We start from the raw sequence: 20,348 nt of genomic DNA, 5'->3' as shown, positions 1-20,348 counted from the left end.
GAACACCAACTATCAAGTTTTGATCAAGAGTGATTGTGGACATTGAAAACTTTTACTGACTAGGAGCAAAGGTTTCTAACTCTGAGACTTTGCAGTAAGATGGTCATTGCTTCATGTCCATTCTTTCATCCTTACACATTATTGTTTCGTTTGTGTTCGTTAACAAAAACGTTTTGTCACAGTTGTCATTTTTAAGTGATGCTTTTTATTTCCTCACTGCCGCATTTTATGCGTGAAATATATGTTGTCAACCATTACTTCCTGTTGAAGTACACTCACACACACACACACATAGAGTACTCTGTGATTGCTTTGGGATAGTCTTGGGAATGTGTTGATGATAGCTGCAGGAACAGGCTTAATGGCTTTGTTTGTATGTGAAATGTTTTCAGCTTTGTAAATGATGATCCATTCATTTTTTATGCTGCAGTTTCCTGCTGTTTAAGCCACTACTTGCCCATATTACAGTAACGTAATGTACAGTACCTGACACTAGATAAATGGGTGTGTTTGATAAGAAATTAAAGGTGCATTTTATTGCTTTTGGAGCTTGTATTAAATCAAAGACAACACAATCTCCCTGTGTGAATGTGTTAAAGGTTAATTTGGCATTAGGTTACATTCTAATAAAACATTTTCCTCCTTACCACTTTCAGAGGATAATACATAAAACTATCTAAATGCATATTCTGGCTCCAATTCGCCACATCCATTATTCATAGACAAGAGAAAGCCCAGTCAAAGACTTTCAGTCCTGCAGCTGCCTGCCCCCCCCCACCCTATCTCTTTCTCCTTCTTGCTCTCTTTTCTCTCTGGATATAGCCAAACCATGTTTCCCTTTAAATTATTCTTCCCCTTGTCATTTCAAATGTCCACTTGGGTTTTGTCTTTGAAATTGTTATACTTGTTTTCTCTCCCCTCAGTCCTACAGTGTCCTTAAATCTCTCAGTTGTGTTAGGCAGACATTGACCGCAATTTGGTGGGAGATTAAAGCCTTGCCAGTCACAGAAAATGATTGTGTTTATATTTTATTTATGTATAGTACAAGCATATCATCTGGAGCCGTCCTTTCAGTGCCTCTCCCTGTCCACCATATCCAATAACAAGTGTGTATCATTGTAAAACATTGCACCTACATGATGAAAACGATCAGATGTCAAGGAGAGTTTTCTAACTGCCCCTCTCTGTGGCCCTACTGGAATTACATACTCCATTGTTTGGACTATGTGATCTCAGTCTGTTTATGGACTCAACACAGTGTTTTCATAGTCAACATGTGCGGTATGTGCCATCCAATGACAGCAGTGGGATGGTGAGCCAGAGCAAGCAGGTATGTGTGCAAAGAAATGACATGCAGCCTTTTAGGAGACCACACAGTGGCTCAGTTCCTCTTTCATTTACATGTATACCATAGATTTTGCTTGTTAAATAAGAAATTAGAAATATTTAAACACAGTTACAAAGCTGTATATATATTTAAAATGTAGAGGCATTTTAATTTAATTTAAACCAATGCCGTCCACATTTAGTGTAAAGATTACTGTAGTTGTTAATTGATTTATTCATGAGGTATGTGGAGAACAGGTATTTGGAAACTGAGTTCAGTGTATTGAATAGTTGGATAAAAAGTGCAATTATAACCACTGTATAATGACAATGTAGACTCTCCAGTCCTCCTAAGAGCAGTCACATAATGCAGTGCACTTAAATGATGACTTGATTATTGTTACATAAAAATTAGACTCTTAGGGAAAATGCTCTAAAATCCCACTGCATGTAACCTGCCCATCACTCACACAATGTTAGCAACTTCCCTGTGAACATAGGGGGGGTAATTAGAGGCTTAAGAGCCAAATGTTTTACTTTTTATTTGACATCTCAACTTTTATTAGTGATGATGGAAGATGTGCAGCGAAATACAGAAACCAGGGGCAGTAGCTCAGGTGGGATCTAAACTTAAACCAGCAAGGGAACAGAACAGAACAGATTGACTCTAATGTCTATTAAGGTTTCCATCACAGTCCTAATGCGTCTAGTTGTGTTGCCAAGTTCTTTCCTCTCCAGTCTGAATGTTACTCACACACAGATGCATACTCATAGCTGTAAGAGTCACCAAGTGTTGTCAGTGAAGCTTGAGTTCAAGCTGTAATAAGCCAACTGGGGTTCAGAGCAGACAGAACCGGTGTTTTCGTGCTCGTCCACAGGCCAGGGTTCATGTTTAATACATAGCCACCTTGTAATCAGCTAATTAAGTCTCTTTTGTCTGACATACCATATGCACATAACAATGAACAAAACACACAAAACCAGTATGACTGGTACTCACCCAAAGCCAAACATTTTATTTATCTTGGTAATAAATTGTGCACAAGACTTGATTACTGTTCTACTTCTAAAGGGATAAAATCGTAATCCTTATTTTCATACGTTGGTCAGAAGAGGTACAATACAGTTCAACAATTCCAGCAGAAATTGAAACCAGAGACAGTAGTTTTGCATTGCTATGATAACAATTGTCTACCACACTCATGTAAATGAGACTGTTGAACAGTTTGGCAGTTTCAGTAATACAGCTTAAATCACATGTCTCTCTATCCAAGATATTCAAAGTATAGAAATGTCGAAGTACTACATAATTATTCTAGTATTCCTCTTTTCCTTCCATACAGTATTGCTTCCTCCGTAGTGAATTTGTTTACTCCCCTCTCTTCCCTGTGCTGCACTCCTCATCTGGTCTTTCATTTTCACCTGGTTTTTTTTTTTCTGCATCTTTCATTCTTGCTGCTATGTTATGCATGCTGTTTGCAGGAGGTTTGGCCATAACCTGTTCTGCTGACTCGAGATTTGTTCTCTCACAGTTTACCCCTTTACTCTCTCCTGTTTCCCTTCTGTCTCATCCTCATTCCCTCTCTGCTTCCATCCTCCTGTCCTCTTACCTGCCTACGATCCTTTTACCCAGTGAATTTCCAAACCTCTTTTCTGGATTTTATTGTCTTCCTACCCCCTCCTCCCTCCCTCTGTGTAATCTTTTTTCAGGTATTGGTCTCGGACTGGCCGTGCAGTAGCTCTATGCTGAGTTGTCTTGCTAAAATTAGTTGATGTTCTGGGTTTTTGAAACTCTACTACAGGGCAGAACTGGCCATGTCCCAGGAGCCAATAGTCCAGATTTTCACTACAGCATGGGGAGCTTATAGTTTTTATTATGCATCCTCACTGCACCTCCCTTACCTGCATTGACCCAGACTAATTCATAAGACAATATTTCTTAATATGGCTCCAGCCCCCTGCAACCCTGGGAGGATAAGCAGTGGATAATGGATGGTTGGGTATTTCTTAAAAGAGCAGTAGTCTTTGTGTCTCTGCATTGTGCTTCACTATATTCATCACAGGTCTGTTCATTTTTCTGCAATATACGATTGCAACAAGGAATTAATGACAAAAGGATTCTGATACTTCTATTTGGTAAAGATCTTATATTTTGTAAACAGAGGAAACCCCTCAGAGGAGTCATCATTTCACTATCTTTTCATTCTAATCAGTCTTCCACTTGTAAACTCTTAGAATATGCTTATTTTTTTATGTAGATAGGCATTAACACAACATTGAACTGTGCACCTCAGCAAATGGCCATTGTCAAAAGTGTCATCTAGATAAATCTTAGGGACAGGGGCTATAATAGATGTGTGTGTTTGTGTGTGTGTGTGTGTGTGTGTGCGTGTGTGCATCATAATGTTTTCCAAGGTATGGAAGCTGAGGCAGTGACAAATACTCAAAAGCCCTATTGGAGTTTAATTGTTTGCCTGCAAAATAAATTAAATGTGTCAAGGGAGATTATTTATACAAGCACTGTGTTAAACAAATGAATCACCAGTTTGCTCGGCTCTAGGTTTTTTGTTGTTGTTGTTGTTGTTATGTCTACCGTCTCCGCTTGCACTCCTTGAGTTTCAGTGACATGTAACTCATTTTCATGAAGGAGCTTGACTCTCATAGCTTCCTTGCACTCTCTCTTTCTCCGACACAGTTGGTTCTACTGAAGCGTTCTTGCAGAGGGAGGCAAAAGGAGAACAAATGAACAGAAACAAGTCATGGGGCCCCCTTTAGTGCTACAGTGTGTAAATTTATAGAGCTCACAGGGTGAAGACCGGTGTCCAGAGAGCTGTTATAGCTTGCAGTGTACACCAGCACCATGGTGGGGTATTAGTCATTGTTCCTCCTGTTGCTAAGCGACTACTGAAACCTGTTTAAAACACATTTATCTTTAAGTTTTCAAATGTGATAGCAAATGCACATTTGCCATACCATTTAATGGCTGTGTCCAGGTGTTATTCATGGCTGTAGTTATGGTTCAGTAGGAGAGAACTGCGGCCAGCAGGTGCGTATCCCTGATACATGTTGTAAATACAGGTCCTCCAGTGGCCATAATATTAACACAAGCTAAGGAGGGAACTCATACATAATATACAGAGCAACAGAGTCTGCACAAAGAGCATGTCGGGGTCGATGGATAAGTTGAGTAACTTCATCTGAAACAAGAAAGGTGTACACCCTGGGCAGATCACGGGGCTGACACATCAGAGAGACAGAAAATCATATAGGTTAGTTAACCTATGCTGCATGTGTTTACAAGGAGGAAAACCCACACCGACATGAGGAGAACATGCAAAGTCCACACAGAAGGGCCCTGGGTGACCAGCAGGTCTGAACCCACTGTACCACCCCTTTAAATCCTGTGCTTTAGAAAGCTATTATTAAAAAAATGTATCAAAAACACAGTCAAACATGCCAACTCAGGGTTTAGCAACAAGAAAGGCTGACTTAAGAAAGGTAGCACTAAGTGCTTGGTAATATCTGAGTAGCAGTCAGTGCAGGACTGGATCATGGCATGGAGGATTGGAAACGCAGCTCTGTCAGCAACCTTTAAATTTGATGTAAACAGCTGCAGGCAGCCAGAGGGAGGGTGGGAGATGGGTGACAGGGGAGCGCTCATGCGCTCAACATGCCGGTTGAGGTCAAGGTGGACTGCAGCATTATGGATGATTTGTAGGATATTATCCCCAAGTAGGAGCAGAGTAATGTTTGGATAAGCACCTGAGCGGAGTCCTTTGTTGTTGCCGTCAGGGTCTTTGTGAGATTGCTGTTCCTCTAGGCTTATTACTGTGTTGTTTCCTTGAGTTATAGTTGTGAAGGCTTCCTTAGTGTCCCCTGTCTCGCTTCTGTACACCTTATTTTTTCTCTATTTCTGCCTTTTATTTCTTTCACAAATCCTGCTCCTGTTTTCTGCATACCAAATTCCATCACCTCATTTCTGTCTCTGGGTCCTGTGCAGAGCAGCCTGTGCCCCGTGGCCCCGCCTCTCTCCAGGCAGGGGGATGTTTGAGTGGCTAGCTTTGACGTCACTTCAGGCCCAACGTCATAGCAACTCAGTGCTCCCAGGCTTGCTCTTTCTGGTACTTTCTATCAGTACCTCTCTTTTATCCTGGCTCCTCTTTATCCTTCATTAATCACCTCTCTCTCTCTTTTCAGTGTCTCTTCCTCTGTAATATCTCCTTTGTTTTACTGTTTCCCTTTTTTCACATCCATTATTTCATAGCTCTGGTTCATGGTTAAACATACTCTTGCGTCTCTTTTTGTTGTCTACCCTCCATCCTCTGTTTCACCCCTCTGGAACTTTCTCAGTCTTGTCTGGAGCAGCATTTATTCCACTCCCAGACATCCATATATACAGATATGATATTTTTGAGGTAAGCAGACAAGCAGTATGCCAACCCTTCTCTAATGTGAAATACAGGCTTATCCCTATTCAATTGTACTTATCAAGATCAACTCTATTTTTGGAGAACAGGGTTTAAAAAAACAAACCCTGCAGTCTGTTTCCCTGTACCCAGCCACTTCACGCTAAGACAGCTTTGCTTTGCCATACTCCCACTGACTCACCTTTATTTGTCAGAGAAGTTGCCCGTGGCTCTGGGACAAATAAATATGAGGAGCAGTAGTACAGTGAATTATCAGTCAACTTTGACTTCTGGAAGAGCTTTGGGAAAATTTTATTGGACTCGACAAGACGTGAAGCTGACCCACTTTCCGCTTTCACTCTCTGTCTTCCTCTCCCTTCCTGTCGTCTTGTCTCGCTCCTATCACTGCCTGCGGTCAGTCTGTCCACTTTTAGCGTGTGCTGAGAGGGGCACATACGAAGACGGAGACCTCCATGGTTAAAACGGAATGAGGAATTCTCTCATCAGTAGCTGTGACACATATCCTGCTGAGCCTGTCCCACGTGGTTCGAGCAGAGACACCTCTGGGCCATGTTTGTTAAAACACTGGAAAAAATATGACAATGGCAGCTGAGATGTGAAGGAACTTCTCTCGTAAAGTGTCATTTCCTGAATCATTTCAGGGTTCTTTTTTTATTTTGCTGGCATTTTAGGTGTTAAGTAACCATGGATATCGACTCGTTTGACATCACTTGTCGCTCACAGTGTGGCAGGAATTATATCTTCTTTCCCCCATTCCCATTATCTTATTTTTGTCCCAAATAGCTAAATAACAACATAAAATTACATCGTCCGCACCTGAGGATTGTTCCAAGATGTACCAAAATGAGAAAGTTATGGGCAAAATCCAATCAAGTATTTCCATTTACGTTATGTAGGTCTATTCCATTTGCTTCAAGGTTAATAAGTTTATGTACCATAGGAAGTCATTTAGTGGTTTTCTTTATTTATTCCCATGAAATGTTTGGTAAACATTGGTAGACAATGATGTAAAATCAACCCACAGAAATTGAAATGATGTTATTTTCCACCCTCGCGTGAAATCGAGGCAAAGACATACTGCCAGAGGAAACGTATTTTGTAGGAAACATATTTTGACACAGCTGTGGTAAACAGCTCCATAGTGCCAGAGGTTCACAAAAACAAACTAAAAAGCTTTAAGCACCGGGTAAAGACCGAATTAACATCAGATATGAGAGTGCAACACAAAGGGCATTTGAAGAGAAAATACTTTTTATAAAAGGATGTGCCCTTTTGTCTGGTGAACTTATTTATGAAACATTTACATACATTTCAAATGATTGTCACTTTACAAATTACCTTAAATAGTCAGTCTGATGCAATCAATTAAAGGAATCTTGGCTCCTGATGTATGCATTTGTCAGAAACTTTTGAAACAGTTGTCCACAAGTAAATAAAATTTTTGAGAGATATTTATACATACTTTGTGTACTTACTTTACAGCTGTGTGATAATTATTTTGGCATCACTGACTTGAAACACATGAACAAAAGTCAGTCCTTAACTCTTTGATGGTTTCAATTACTTTGGCAGATTTTTTTTTTTTTTTTTTATGATCACGTCTGTGTCGAGGAGTATGTGTCCTTCGTGATAACGTGCCTGTGGGACGGCTGCCTCTCTTCAGAGAGAAGGCCATGTGAGTGCACCCTTAAATCTTTTCCTCTCTCTTTCTGAGGCTCCGAAGACTTGGTTGCCAGGCAACTTTAGGAAAGAGTTTTAAATTAAGTCACTTGGAGTTCGATGGACTGTGCCGTCATCGGTCCCAGACCGTCTTGACACACAGACCCCCGCTGCATGTATGAAGGTTACATATGAAAAGGGTGCTCGATAAACTTCTGTACAGAGATGAAACACAAAGCTGAGCTGTGGAAAAAAAACGAAACGCTGTAATTCCCTGGAAAACAATCAGGCATGAGAAAACAAAACAAACACGAACAAACAAAAAAAAAAAAAAACACCTTTAGGTGTTCTTGTCTTTATTGACATGAGCTACTATCAGGAACATTACTGTATTTTCCGTCCAATTTTGGATCACTCTTTCCTCAATTTAGGGAGTGATTATTAACTTACTACACTACAGTTAATGCAGACAAATTGCCAGCTCTGCTGATTACCTTTGTGTACAATCAGCAATTCAGCTGACACCTTAGGGTGGTAGATTATTTCTTGTGTGCTGGCAAGCAACAATGACATAGGTGTAATTTTCTCTCTCATCACTTTCCCCTTCTGAGCTTGGAAAGGATTAAAAAAAAACATAATTAAAAGCTTTTAAGCATATTGTACATTATGATCCTCATTATGTGAGCAGATCTAAGCTTGCTCCCCCTTCCGCTACATTTTGACCTACATGGACATCATTGTCCCTTTCCAAGTCTGTGACAGATTAGCTAGCAGCAGTATCCGGGAGGATAGTGGTCATAGTATGTCAAGTGGAGAGAGCATTGGGGTCCTCTGTTCACATCCACTGGCCATGGCAGTGACATTTGTGCATGTTAATGAGCTTTTTTGCCTCTACTTAAATCAGAGTACTTTTTTAAAGTTAATGTAGTTTACAACTCTGAATGTTCAGTGCAGCAGTGACCTTCTGTCACTTTGAGAATCCTCTGCTGAGACATCCAAACAGCATCCAAATTCTTCTGTTCTGAGCTTCCGCTGTTTGCATACGGAGAAAAAAATACGCATCTATGTACCTCTAGCTTTTATGTTCTCTCTCTACCCTTCTCTTTGATCCTAATAGTATATTGAGTTTATTTTAGCTTTCTTTGAATTCTCCAACTTCTTTTTCTCCTGTTTCTCAAGTCTGATAGTAGTGACTGAGTATTCACGCTGTTGTTTTTAATCAGTCATCCTAGGTTTATGTGGTACTGTGGTAACTCTGAAGACAGACATACATGAACTATTGGAGTGTTTTTCCTAGATGACGACTGTGCATCCGTTCAATGTCCACACACTACAGACATTTCTACTTATAGTTCATTCAGTCACACCTCACGACATCAGAACTAGGCTTAAGGATACAGCTGGGTACATTTCAAGTTTTTGTGGCTAAGCTATCCATAGGATGATGGTTACTGACTCTAGTGTCTGATCATCACTGACCTGGTGTGTACCCCTCTCCATGCCCCGCGGGGTGAAAGTTTTGGTCTCCTTCAGTCGTCCTTAGCTTTAATCCAACTGAACATTCTGGGGAAAGCTTTGCAGCTGAGTCCAACCAGCACAGAGGCAGCTATAATATGCTGATATGTGATTGGAGGGGAACCATGTGCTCTGTGAAACAGTGTTTTAAGACTGACCCAAGATCCAGAGCTGTATTATGAAATTTAGCACTTCCAGGGTGATTGAGAAGACTGATTAGATGCTCACAATTGTGAATCTGCTAGCAGTACTGTCATCTGTAGTGTTACACCTCTTTGTATGAACTGCCACCACCGCCCCAACTTAGGCCGGAGGCTCATGGGGGGAATGACTAGATATAATCATTAAACACGCCTATTCACTCTCCACAGGAAGAGCAGCTTGTTGTTCACTTTTAATCTGTCCTCTCTACTGTCCTCTTTCTGTTTATTTCCAGCCTCCACCCTTGCATCCTTCTCTTCCGGTTTTCTCTCTCTGTTCTGCATTTAGGTTTTTTTTTTTTTTTTTATCAGAGTTCAAGCGTGTCCTCTTTTTCTCTCTCCCTCTCTGCTATTATTTTCTCATCTGCTCACGTAATATCCACCTCTTCTCTGCTGAATCATTTTCTGAATATTTGAATATCTGAATTCCCCCCTTCTTCCATTTTCTCCCCCTCAATCCTGTTACAGTTATCTTCCATTACTGCAGCACTGCCAATTTTTGTTTTGACTCTGTATATTTATTCCTCCCAAGAACTCTCCACTGTCTAACATGCTACTATTTTTGTCTAATTGCAATCATTTACATGGTTTGGTATTTCCAAGTCATTATGGCCACCTGAATTATACATAATGTTTGGTAATTGTTTCCTAAGTGCCTTTGTTTTAAGGCAAGGCAGAGCAAGGTTATTTATATAGCACGTTTCATACATAAATGCAATGCAAAGTGCTTTACAAAAGAATGTATTCTCTTAAAATAAAACTAAACTAAGCCCTATGGTTTATGACTGTAGGGCAGATAATGAAGTGTTGCATAATTACAAGACTGTATTTTCACAAAAGAAATGTGATGCACAGGAATATGTGGGGTCAGAAAGGGTATAGTAATGCAAGATGAACATCTCCGTTGGTATATCTAAAAATGTCACAGTGGATATTCCATTTTCTCTCCCAGCAGGTAACCCGTTAACAGATGTCACGACCTTTTGAAACGAGAGTAACGAGGAACAAATGGCCTTCAGGTACTGAGGCACTTGTTCTTTTTGGGGGAAAAAAGAAACCCCATGCATATGCAGTACACAGTATTGGGCTGTCTTTTACACACACAGCCTATTGGTCTGGAGATACATCCCTTTGGTGTTAGTGTTTGCTCCTTAACACAGAACTTTGCAGGTTTGGTCGTCCGGGTGTGGAGTGTTACTGTCAGCACGAGAGCGGAGCAGCTGTCATCCAGCTACAGTTTCTCATCAATGAGGTAGGTTAATAAAAAAAACTCCCTCCGTTGATGTGTCTGTACTCATTAGTAAGACTAGTGCTGTCTTACAAAGAGAGAAAAAAAAATGTACCCAATGAATTTGAAATGGCCAAAGTCTTAAAAATAGATTACTGATCAGCATACAGGCTTTCTAACTTCTATCATAGTCCCATCTGTCTGTAAGACAACAAGACAGCAAGAACGTTCTCACATTTAGAATCTGCTGGCCATTGTATTGAAAGTGTCAAATTTTTAACAGCTTTCCTTTTCCAAAGACTTTACATAGGAAATACATTGTAGAGTTTAAGGGTTGTTTGCATCCTTCCTTTTAAAATCACAAAAAGTCACAAATATGAGTCAACCCACAACTCATGCTGCCACTATTAAGTAATTGCTCAGCTAAACTAGGCAGTTCTGACCATATGTCACATTTTGCCACAGGCCATAATAAAAATTTCAAAGCATTTTGTGTTGATTGACAAACTGGAGGAATGCTCTGAATATTTAATACTTACAGCACTTTCTGATTCAGATGAAAAAAAAAAAAACATGGGTTTGATTTACTTCACAATTATGAGAAATGCAGTATTTAAAGCTTAGTTGTGTGTGTGTTTCTGTGTGTGTTTGTCAGCGCCTGTGTGACTGTGACTCAGCAGCTCAAACAAGACCCGAGGGAGATGGAGACGATTTTTAGTGCCTCCTACATGGACACATACACTCATATACATCTTATGAATCATCATCGTTACCTGGGAGAAAGCTGCCTGGTTTAGGGAATGAAGTGTGACTCATGCATGTCCTGCTCAAAGATAAAATCTGCAGTTTGTAGAGATGTTTATGAAAATCAGTGCAATTAAAATCACTCCTGATTTATTTCAACTCCCAAGATTTTAATATCTTTTAATATAGATGAAACGTCTCTTCTGTTATTGCAGGGAGCGCTGGTGAGTGCTCTGGCTGATGACAGCGTCCACCTGTGGAACCTGCGGCAGAAGAGGCCAGCCATCCTTCACTCCCTCAAGTTCAACAGAGAGAGGTGAGAACTGCAAATGATGAGACAGGTAGTGTGTCCATCTTGGTGCCACTCTCTTTCCTCCTCTTCTCACAGTTATTCCTCTCCCTCCCTCTCACTTGCTCTGGTGCAATATAAATTGTGGTTTTCTGAGCAGGGGCAGTGTCACAGTTTGCTGCCTGTGTGAACTGTTAGTTTTCGCTGACTGTTGTGCTCTATGCAAACAGACGGCATTTCGTTTGGCAAATGTGTCTGCGCGCCTCCAAAACTGTGCACAGGGCATAAGGAGGTGACAGAGACGCTGATGCTCTCTCTCTTGCTCTCTCTCTTTTTCTCACTCTCTGCTGGTCCCTAACTAAACGCTCATTATTTGGGTCACTTACTCTGCCTTTGAGGCTTTCCCATCACTGGGGCACAGGTGTAAACCGACCCCTAAACACCTGAAGGTTTACTCCAGCAGCTTGTTACACACAAACAGAGCATGAGCACACACAAACAATCCATACAGACAATTAATACATGTACCCAAATGCACATACTTTCCCATTTTGAGATAGTGGTTGGTGTGTGAAATTAAAAGCACGAGTCAGTGAATCATCTTCATGAAGGACACAGATAGAAGCTTTAATTAGGCTGAAATGCAGATGAGTCCAGACAGTTTTTTTTTTTTTTTTGGAACCATTTAACAAGCAATTCCACTTTTTAGTTTATTAATTACAAAGTGTTTACACCCTATATTTTTAGAATTAGGTTTTAAGGCATACAGTAGGATTTCTGTTTGGATTTGCGAATAGAATGGATTTAAATGGAGCTAAAGACAAACAATATGCTTTCAAAATGCCCTGTTGGTTTGATAAATGTAGTAGACAAAAAAACATGCAAACAAACCATGAAATGATCAAGTATTCCCAACATCAAAGTTCTGCACTAAAAAGACAAGTGAAATGCAGAGTCATCGCACCTCAAGGAAGTTAGTATCCACTGCCTCCTCCAATCACAAATGCAACGATTTCCCATCAGAGCCAATCATATCATAGGCCGCTCATCTGTCACTGTGAAAAATGGTGAACGGGTTAAACGTCAGAGCCAATAATCAGAGACATCACTGATGTGATGGACAGGTGGCCGGCAGCAGCTTTTGGAGTTGGTTATGTTCTTAAGGAGGTGCTTGACCGCCTCTGACATTTAGTAAGCACTGCTGCCCAACTCAATGACCCCGAGGCAACAGCATCAGAGAGGAGTTACTGCATCTCAAGATATCAAGAGGGGAAGGAGAATCTGCAAAGTCACTCGAAAGGGAAGAGGAGTAGAAGAAAGTAAACTAGTAAAAAGAACCTTGTGTGAAAGAACAGTTAAAGATTTAAAAGGGGCAGGGGGTGGTGGTTGTGATTGGGTAAGGTAAATTATTTTAAAAAACTAAAACTGGAGCGAAGAGGACTAAGAGTAAGGACAATGATTAGAGTTTTACATCACAGTGTAATCACATTGTGTTTTTTCAGCTCATTAAAAATTCAAGAGGATGAGTTCTGCCTTTCGGTCCTCATCCATACATAATATGTGAGGTATGGACTTGTTTGGGAAAACACAAATACTTGAGCCCCAGTAGCCTGACAGTCTCTAGTTGATCTGAGCATTAGACATCAGTCTGGTTGTTTGGCCCCTTAAAACGATTTCACTTGAGGGCTTTGCTGTCACTCTTCACTGCATCAATGCATATGAGCACTGATGCTGGAAAAAAGAAAAATAACATATCCTGACATCATAAATGACATGCTTCATCTCTTCATGATATATATCTCAAGAACCAGCCACTTTATGGGTGTATAGAAAACATATGGGATGCATTCATTGCATTGCTTTGTGCTATTTTATGTGCTGCCCTTTAGCCCTTTAACCTGTTAAGGATTTGCCTGTGACCTTTGGCACCAAATGCTGGGCTGCTTGGCTTATCAGGACCATGGACAGCAGTAAGTAGATAGAAATAGATGCTGTACATGTAAGAAAATGCATTTTAAATAATATAATAAGCTTACACCTCTTGACATGCTTGAAACATCTACTACTCATCTAATAAATGGCTGGAAGCAGGCAATGTTTTGGGCTTTTAATCCAATTATTTGTTTTGTAATAAGGGCGACGGCTTTGCTGATTCAGTGCAGCATAAAAAAATCCTACTTAGCAACATTTTTCTTTCCCTTTCATTCAAGCAGAATATTTGAAATGCTTTATATTAAAGGCAATTGTGTCTTCCATTGGCACTGAATTATGGTCAAGTGTTTTCAGATCAGTCGTCAATTTTCCCCTGCTGTGTACTGATGGATAACTCTGCACTCCTCCCTAGTTATCATTATTATAACTTTTTCATCTTTCCTATCACACAGTTTAGCCAAATGTTTTGCACTCTAAGATTTTAAGATTTCCTCAGGGTCTGAAGGCTCCAGTAGTCTGTTATCTCCGCTTTGTTTATTTTTACAAAAGGTGGTTCCCCCCCTTTGTTGTCTGGATCAAGGCTATTTAATATAATTGTCAGTAGAAATAACATGAGGTTATATCCAAATGGACACTTCAGGATCCCAGTACTGAGTGTCATCTGCGGCTAAGAATGACTGATGAAGTGAATCCAAGAAATAGTGTAGATGCTTTTGAAGACCAACAGGTTGCAAAATTGAATCGAACAGATGTGTAAAGTCTATAAAAGTCTCCCACTGCCACTCCCATCCCATCTGCCAGTTTTTACCTTTGCTTTTTGTTTTTCTCCTCTCGGACTATTTGTTCAAAGCTTTAGCTTTAGCTTGCCAGGGCGTAGAGGACAAGGCAGCCAATTCCTCCGTCAACAAAAGGGCAGTCACCCAACTAGAACTGCCACGACAGGCTCCTAACAGGGTGCAACAGAAGAAAAAAAAAAAAAACAGCCAAATCAAATTTCTAGGCACATCATTAACCACAGAGATCGTCTTTTTTTTTTTTTTTTTTTTTTTTTTTGTACCACATTGATTTTTCACAAGTAAAGGTATTGGATTGGTTTTCATCTGTGTTTTATGTAGTAATTTTACTTGCTGGAAATTTACCAATGGAAAATGATCACTTTCTTACTGATGATGATGGGAATATCACCACATACCACTTTCATGCCTTGAGGCAGTTAGTTTATCTTAGCATAAAGAGTGGAGTCAGGGGGGAAACAGCTGTTCAAAAACACTACTGACCCCCTGTAAACTTGCAAATTAACATATTAAATATGTTTTTGTTACTGCTTAGCAGGTAATCTTGTGGTCAAGGCAAGAAAGGAATAATGCTGTATGTGTAGCCCAGTAATACCACAAAATGTTGTTTTTATGTTTCTATTTGTGTGCCGAACAAAGAAACAAGAAACGATGTTAATTTGTGAGATCTAGAGGTGCTAGTAGTTCCTTTAAACTTCAGAGAGAGAGCCAGGCTAGTTGTTCCTTCCTGCTAAGCAAAGCTAATCACAGTGCAGACATGGGGGTGGTATTGATTTTCTCATCTATCATCAAGAAAGTAATTAGGCATACTTATTTATTTAAAAAGTCTACCCTTAATGGATACATTGGTGTTGGGTGGCATTCACTGTCTACAGCTTTTTCACTAACAGTGTCTGTTTTTTTGACTGTGAGCACCAAAAACATTACCTGTTATTCTGATAAAAAACAAAAAGAGTTATGGATAAGGAAAATAAAAAGATCATATTTGATCTAGTGCTGAACTAAAAGTCTAAATTAGACGTGTCTTCTCCACTAAGTGTTGCTTGTTTGCACATTTATTTTCAACATAGTTCTGGTTCACTTTTTGACATTTGTAGGCTGCCTATCATCTGAGGGCCCATGCAAACACTCCAAACAGATCCTTCTTTCCTACCTTCTTTTCTTCTTCTCCCCCTCCTTCCCCTGATCAGAATTTGAGTTGATGGGTGAAAGCAGTGTTGCAGAAAGCCCTCCAGCATCAGCATCCATTCACATTAGATCACAGGGTCTAGGGGAGAGGAGAGGAGAGGAGAGGAGAGGAGAGGAGAGGAGAGGAGAGGAGAGGAGAAGAGAGGAGAGAGAAGGAGAGAGGAGGAGTTGAGACAGACTGGGCCTCAGCCAGAGAGCAGTGAGTCAGTCTGTGGGTTGGAGTGTGGGGATGGAGGAAGCGCAAAAGAAATCCTGCAGAGTCATTCTGGCGTAGGATGCGCTCGTCACCTCCTGGCCTCACAGGAATGTACTGCAGATGTGGATGTTACTGTCCATGCAGGATGATATGATGGGAGATAATAAGACGGTGAAGCCGTGGTCAACCGCCCTCAGTACACAACACAAATCAGACCTGATCTTCAAGTTTACATGCTCATTGTTTAGATTTTCTTAAGAAAACTTTGTTTATAGAATGGATCTCTGTCTCAGCAGTAGTCATAGCCCGCATTGACTTTTTAAAGAAAGACACCAAAACATGATAGCTTCTTGACATTGTTAGGTCAGCGATACAATATCGTAAAATGGGCAAATGCACAGGTACAGCAGATTAAAGTGATTAAAGTCGCTGCATGACTCTGCATGTAGGATTATATCCTTCAAGAACTCTCCAACTTAACCTTCCAACTGCACAAACACATATATTTAAAAAAAACTGCCAAGGTGAATTCACTTCAATTATCATGAAAGCACATCGTTGAGTTGGTTTTCGCAAGTGCTCTGTGTGTGAAGTGGAGACAGAGTGTAAAAATCCACAGGAGATGGGTTATAATGACAATTTATGTGTGTATATGCGGTCTGTTATCAGATTAGAATCTTCTTAATTGAGACCCTGTGGGTAGTCAGGGGTTTCTGGCCTCTCAGATTGGAACAGTATGGAGCTTTGCCAAATGGGGACTGTATGCTGCTAAATCTTATTTCAACACTGATGTTTTTTCTATTGTCTGTCTAAAGGCTTTTGAACTGCTCAGCTTTTATTTTATCGACATTTTTACCGTTGTTGCTTCGTATTCACATATATGCATTGTCTTTGTCCACCTTTGAAAAAATGCAGAAATGAATGTATGAACAATTAGTTGGTCTGAAATTATTTTGTGTTCTGGTCCTCCTGAAGAGGCTATTAAATAACAGAAGAATAACACAGAGAGACAAATTGAAATATATTATATAGTATACGGAAACTGTGATATTTTGATGAAGACTTTGCTTAGCTAAAAGAGAATTTAATTTAATTGTTCAGAAAAAAGGAACTAGATGAAGCAATGCCACTTAGATCAACTGTTAAACTGTTGACTTTCTAATGACAGAAAGGCTCAGATTACTCCATATGTAGTGATGAGTCTCTTTGAACAGGAGCATCACATACAATCTTGTGTTACATGTGATGATTTTCTAAATTTTCCCCTCTTGCCTGTTAATTTGCAGTGAACCATGCTCTCAAACGCCTAGCCCACATTGCAGTTAACCCCGGAGTTGTGCATGGCAGGCGTCTGTCATTTTTGAGGCAATGTGTTTGGCTCTGAGCCTCTTGAGCTGGCAGCTGCCTTTGTGTGTCGTGACCACTTGAAGCTGGCAGTTTCACCGCGAGACACGCGTGTACATGACAAGTATTAACACATTGATACACACACATAAGTACACTTGCATTTGCACAAACACTTGGGTGCGTATTTGCATGCACACACACACACACACACACACAAACACAAACACAAACACAAACTACAAGCAAATTTGTATAATTATGCTCCTGACATTGCCTCTCAGTTGGCCCTCTCCTACTGGCTCTCAGAACACATAAACAGTTAGCTTGTATGTGCACACACACACACACACACACACGCACACATTAAATATATTTATATACAACATGCATTTACGTACAGTGCATATGTAATTACACAAAATCACATCAGTTGCTGAGAAGCCAATGTACATGCACAGACACAAACAAGTACAGGCCCGTAAATCCAAAGACACATTCATGCCCACAGTGTTTGTGTTTTACAAAACTCTCTCACTAAAAACCAACACATGCACACACTCCAGTACCAATAGACTAGGCACATCTGTTTGTGCAGATGGAAAAGGACATTAAATCCACTAGTCAGTCTGCCTGCTGGATATAAAGATGCCACAAGTTGTCATGAAAAGTCATGTTGCTCTTAGTGAGTGTATGCAAGTGTGTGTGTGTGTGTGTGTGTGTGTGTGTGTGTGTGTGTGTGTATCTCAGTGATCAACTGTCTGTGTTTGATTATGTCACCTCACACTGATTTCTTAAAATCATGTTCAAATACAACTTAACATGAGAAAAATGTGTTTTTGAAGGACCACAATGGTTCCTGGATTACATTTTGAAACAAAAAAACATGATGGTCCGATGGTTTATTAAATATATCTGTGATAATATTATTTTCTGTGCAGTCCAGGAAAGGCCAGGAAAGCATTCCAGCTGCACATACTTTTAGACAACTCGTGGATTAAGTCAGAGGAACAAAAACCTAACATTAACCAGGTGATTCAACTTTTCCTTAACCATTAAACCATCATGCTGTAGTTGCTAGGAGAGAAAACAAATGAAATAGATTAAATACATTTTTCAAATGATAATGAATGTAATGTAATGTAATGAACAAGAACACTCACTCTTCTCTAATACCTTTTTCTTAATGTTTTATCAGCTAATGAAACTCAAGGGGTTTGTCTTCTAGACAAATGCCACCAAAATCGACAGTGCAGCTCAAACCATCATGACAGGATTATAAAGATCATTGGAAGAGCTGCATGACCTTGAAATACCAAGGTTGTATATTATTATTCTTCAGGCAGATTGAAGGTTGAATCAGAGGTTGGATAAAAGAACAAAATGATGAAAAAAGGATGAGAAGATGAATGGATAGCCACGTTTAAGGAAGGAAGGGTTTATAACCTCTCATTAAGCTTAAGTCTGATGGATGGATAAAAGGAGGCGATGGGTGCTGGTGATGAAAACAGAAGAATTATGGGTGTCTCTTTGCCCTCGTGTATCCTGTATGTCTAGAGAGTAGGGGCTGATTGAATGACTTGAAAATCTCTTTGGTTTGCCACTCTGAGCTTGACTGTTTCGACCTGATGGAGTGGTAAATAATCCTCTCAAAGTTTTGCATAATTTGTCTCTTGTTATAATAGGATGTTGAGTGATTTTCAAGAAGCTTCTGCCTCTCAGCTGTCTGTATCTTTCTTCCTGGTTTGTCCACCATTCCTTCTTCCCACTCCTCTAACACTTTTCTTTTTTACACTTCTTTTCTTCTCTTTGCAGAATAACGTTCTGCCACCTGCCCTTCCAGAGTAAATGGTTGTACATCGGCACAGAACGAGGGAACATCCACATCGTCAACGTGGAGTCCTTTATGCTCTCAGGCTACGTCATCATGTGGAACAAAGCCATCGAACTGTGAGTGTTACCGCGTACCTGACACCCTCTGATGCTGCCTCACACATTTTACCCTGAAAGTTCTTCGCATTTCTTCCCCTTTTCTCCAGTTGCTGCTGTATATGTTTAGTTTTATATGGAGATGGTTCTTTTCCACAGGGGATCACTGATATGGTGATCAATATTTTACCTGTGCAGGAATCAAATTCATATCACCAGCACAGTGACACTGAACTCGAGGTTTATTGGCTCACCTTGCAGCAGCCAAGTGAAGTGAAGAATGCTTCACACACAGCATTTTACCTTTTAAAAGGTCATTGTTGTTTAAATCTAATGAAATAAGAAAGAGTTTTTAGTCTGTCATTTCTAGGCATGGTATCAGACTCCAGGTAGTGAGTGACCTGTCTCTTTGCTGTTTCAATGGATTGCTCAGCTTGACAGGCTCCATTTTGGTTCCCTGCTGTAGAGACTTAAATTATTCACTGGAGCATTTTGCTCCATGCTTTCCCCTCATCCCTTACAGTGCATATATATGTGTGTGTGTGTGTGTGTGTGTGTGTACCGTACACTGATCTCAGCAGACACCTGTTCTATCACCTTCCTCCTCTTTTCCCTCCCTATCTGCACACACACACACACACGCACACACACACATCTCATCTCGCCGACAGGGCTACAGGGAAGAAAAGGTGAGAGTGAGTGGTGGGAGAGAGTGGAAGCAGGAGAGAGAGTGTATGACAGTGAGGAGACTGGAGTGGAATGGATGAAATGGGGCTTTTGCCTGGGGAATAAGATACACAGAGAGAAAGTGATAGAAGAGGAATGGAGTGGTGCTGAAAGGATAAATGCAACAGAGGGGACAGAGCAGGAGATGGTCAAGAAGGAAGGAGGAGACATTTCGGTACGTGAGGAATGAGAGGTAGATGGAAAAGGTTTCCAATTAAAGCAAAGAGGGCAGAGGAGGAAGGTAAGGAGTGATAATGATGAGATAGAGAGTAGGTCTAGATGATAAGATAGAGATACTGGGTTGATTCTTGACTAAAGGGCAAGCAATAACTTTTACTTTTCTTTGCTTGACTCCTTTCTCCTATTTTCTCCTTCACTTTTATATTACCTTTCGCTTTTCATCTTCTCCATCTTTCTGTATCAACATATCACCTCTACCCCAAAGCTGTTCATGTGGACTTTAACCCAGCTACATAAGAACATCTACTGCATGGACAGCAAGTGGAAATATCAATTTAATCAGCTTACATTACTTGAAATAATGGACTGCATTTACCCATTTTAACACACACATGGCAGGGCACTGGCCTAACCACCATGAAAAATTCCAGCTTAAGTGCCTTTTCTCATGTGGATGGGAGGGAGCCAGGGATCAAACCCCCAAACCTGCAATTTGAGGATGATTTGAGGATAATTTGAGGATGACACTACCTACTGGGGCACAGCCACCAGAAAAAAAAGTGTACATTTCTAGTTCATGTTGCTTAAATGTTCGGGTTGAGTGGTTTTGATACTGCAAAGATGCAAATTTAGAATCAAGTGAAATATTCATTACTACTCAGAAAATGAAT

The 20,348-nt window shown here is 40.3% G+C and overlaps 1 protein-coding gene across 5 annotated transcripts in view; it reads left to right on the top strand.

Annotated features, from left to right (window-relative positions):
- stxbp5a (syntaxin binding protein 5a (tomosyn)) overlaps window positions 1–20,348 on the top strand; it is a 74,879-nt gene that overhangs the window by 19,121 nt on the left and 35,410 nt on the right. For 3 of the 5 annotated variants that reach the window (XM_026319155.1, XM_026319154.1, XM_026319158.1), the window contains exons 3-5: window positions 10,298–10,379; window positions 11,315–11,415; window positions 18,658–18,792. The exons of 1 other annotated variant lie outside the window; for it this stretch is intronic. In XM_026319155.1, the coding sequence (XP_026174940.1) occupies window positions 10,298–10,379; window positions 11,315–11,415; window positions 18,658–18,792 (318 nt within the window). Of the gene's footprint in view, window positions 1–10,079; window positions 10,147–10,297; window positions 10,380–11,314; window positions 11,416–18,657; window positions 18,793–20,348 lie in introns of all 5 variants that reach the window. One more of the 5 variants, XM_026319156.1, reaches the window with a different exon arrangement.

The sequence above is a fragment of the Mastacembelus armatus genome, chromosome 24 (assembly GCF_900324485.2).
Source record: "Mastacembelus armatus chromosome 24, fMasArm1.2, whole genome shotgun sequence".
In the NCBI taxonomy this organism is placed as follows: domain Eukaryota; kingdom Metazoa; phylum Chordata; class Actinopteri; order Synbranchiformes; family Mastacembelidae; genus Mastacembelus; species Mastacembelus armatus.
Note: the sequence above shows the minus strand (reverse complement) of the source record. Positions and strands in the feature narration are given on the sequence as shown.